The following is a 1,729-nucleotide window of genomic DNA, read 5'->3' on the forward strand; positions in this document are numbered from 1 at the left end:
GAAGAAATCCTCGCGTACAAACGATCTTTTATTGACAAAAACAGAAAATTGTTTAATTGTACGGACAGCAGATTGCAACAGGCAGAACATTCCTTTGAACACTTGTTTAATAAGACAGAAAGCGCAAAGAATTTTTTTGTCGTATTAAAAAAAGACTGTTTGATTATAACTTTTTGCGCTCTCGGATTCGTGTAACGCGAAACGTGTATCTCGTGTTATAGGGGCTCCTGTACTATATGTACACAAGAGAGACCTGTTTCTCTCTGTCTCGTTTCCTTTATAACGACCACTGTACGTTGCAGGGAAGTAAAAGGTACGTCGAATCGGAGGCGAGCGAGTCCCTCGAGTGGAACAGATATCAGATTTTCGTAGAAAATCCGTCGCCGAGGAGGTTCCCGCAAATTCCTGAGGTCGTTGGATCGTTGGCCGATCGTTTTCACGGCTCGCCGATGAAATCAGGGTTCCCGTTTCGTGAAACGCGCCAGGACGGCGAAGCCTCCGTTCGGAAATCCGATAACCCGGATTCCATCATTGGTATTTTTTTTCTTTTACACCTCCTTTACACCTTTTTCTATACACGGGGGCGTCAATCCCACGTTCGAAACCTCAGCTAAGCGTTCGAAAGTTCACGAAATCTGGCATTTTAAGATTTGTCGCGAGTGAAAACGGAACGAGACGACGACGACGGAGCGTTGTCCAACGATCTCAAGACCGAAGTGACGAACGCGTTCGAGGACGTGAATCTGAAGGACGACAGTTTGGAGGAGAAGAAAGAGATTCTCGTCAACGGGGATTCTCGTCTGGTGGTGTCGTCGTCGTTGTCGTTGTCGTCCTCCTTCTCCTCGTCATCGTCGTCGTCCTCGTCGTCGTCGTCAGCGTCGAACAACGCGACGGAATGTAAAACGACGAATCGCATCGTGGTGTCGAACGCGCGAATTTCCAACAACAGCGTCACCGTGTCGGTGATATATCCCGAGAACGACAGACCGTGCTTTCCTCGTTCGAACAGTGGGACATTGTCTTCCAGGCGGACAGGTAAAAAGATACGCACGTAGTCGGTTACGCGTGTAGTTGGAGTGGCAACGATCGACAAGCGTGTATTTTCAGCGGACGTCATTCCCTCGAACGAAGTGGAACAGCAGGGAAACAAGGGAAACTGGATGAATTCGAGGAAACAAGCCGGCGCGAGTGGCGGTGAGGAAGTGGTAACGGGATTCGGTTACCACGATCGTGGTCTGGCGGAACGCAACGACGTTGGACCACGTTTGAACGAGACGAACGCAAGTAAGAAGGGTAATTGGCGCGTTCAACACGTTCACATCAGCGCTGTTTTTTTCATTTCGTTCCATAGGCAGTAAAAATGATACCTTGCTCCATCTATACTGATGAGAATAAATAAATTTTTATTTTTTTCGGGAAATTCAGCTGTGTACCACTAGTGGTGCAGGTCGACATGAATGTGTTAATCACTTGTGCTGGAATGACACGCACGTTGAGAACTTTTGGCTCCAAAATTGCAACATTTTCTCAGTTTTAAGTATATTTAAGTAGAACCTAGACAGAATAAATGATAAATTTACTTCTTAGTAATTTCTATCTAGTGATATTATTCCATGGTGGTTCCCGAGTTGAACCACTTGCATTGGCAACTGATTGCGGACCATAACGAGTGACCGAACCGTATACAATAATTTGTCGCTTTCTTTTTCTTTTGAACTCGTCGGTATGA

The 1,729-nt window shown here is 46.2% G+C and overlaps 1 protein-coding gene across 1 annotated transcript; it reads left to right on the plus strand.

Moving 5' to 3' along the window:
• Positions 1-312: 312 nt before the first annotated feature.
• Positions 313-1,328, plus strand: LOC122528569 (putative uncharacterized protein DDB_G0277255; the record flags this gene model as incomplete). Its single annotated transcript, XM_043653851.1, has 3 exons — positions 313-534; positions 649-1,035; positions 1,108-1,328. Coding segments are annotated over exons 1-3 (693 nt in total), but the record flags the coding sequence as incomplete, so codon positions are not given.
• Positions 1,329-1,729: the final 401 nt, after the last annotated feature.

This window comes from Frieseomelitta varia, unplaced genomic scaffold (assembly GCF_011392965.1).
Source record: "Frieseomelitta varia isolate USP_RPSP 00005682 unplaced genomic scaffold, Fvar_1.2 scaffold_1185, whole genome shotgun sequence".
Taxonomy (NCBI): domain Eukaryota; kingdom Metazoa; phylum Arthropoda; class Insecta; order Hymenoptera; family Apidae; genus Frieseomelitta; species Frieseomelitta varia.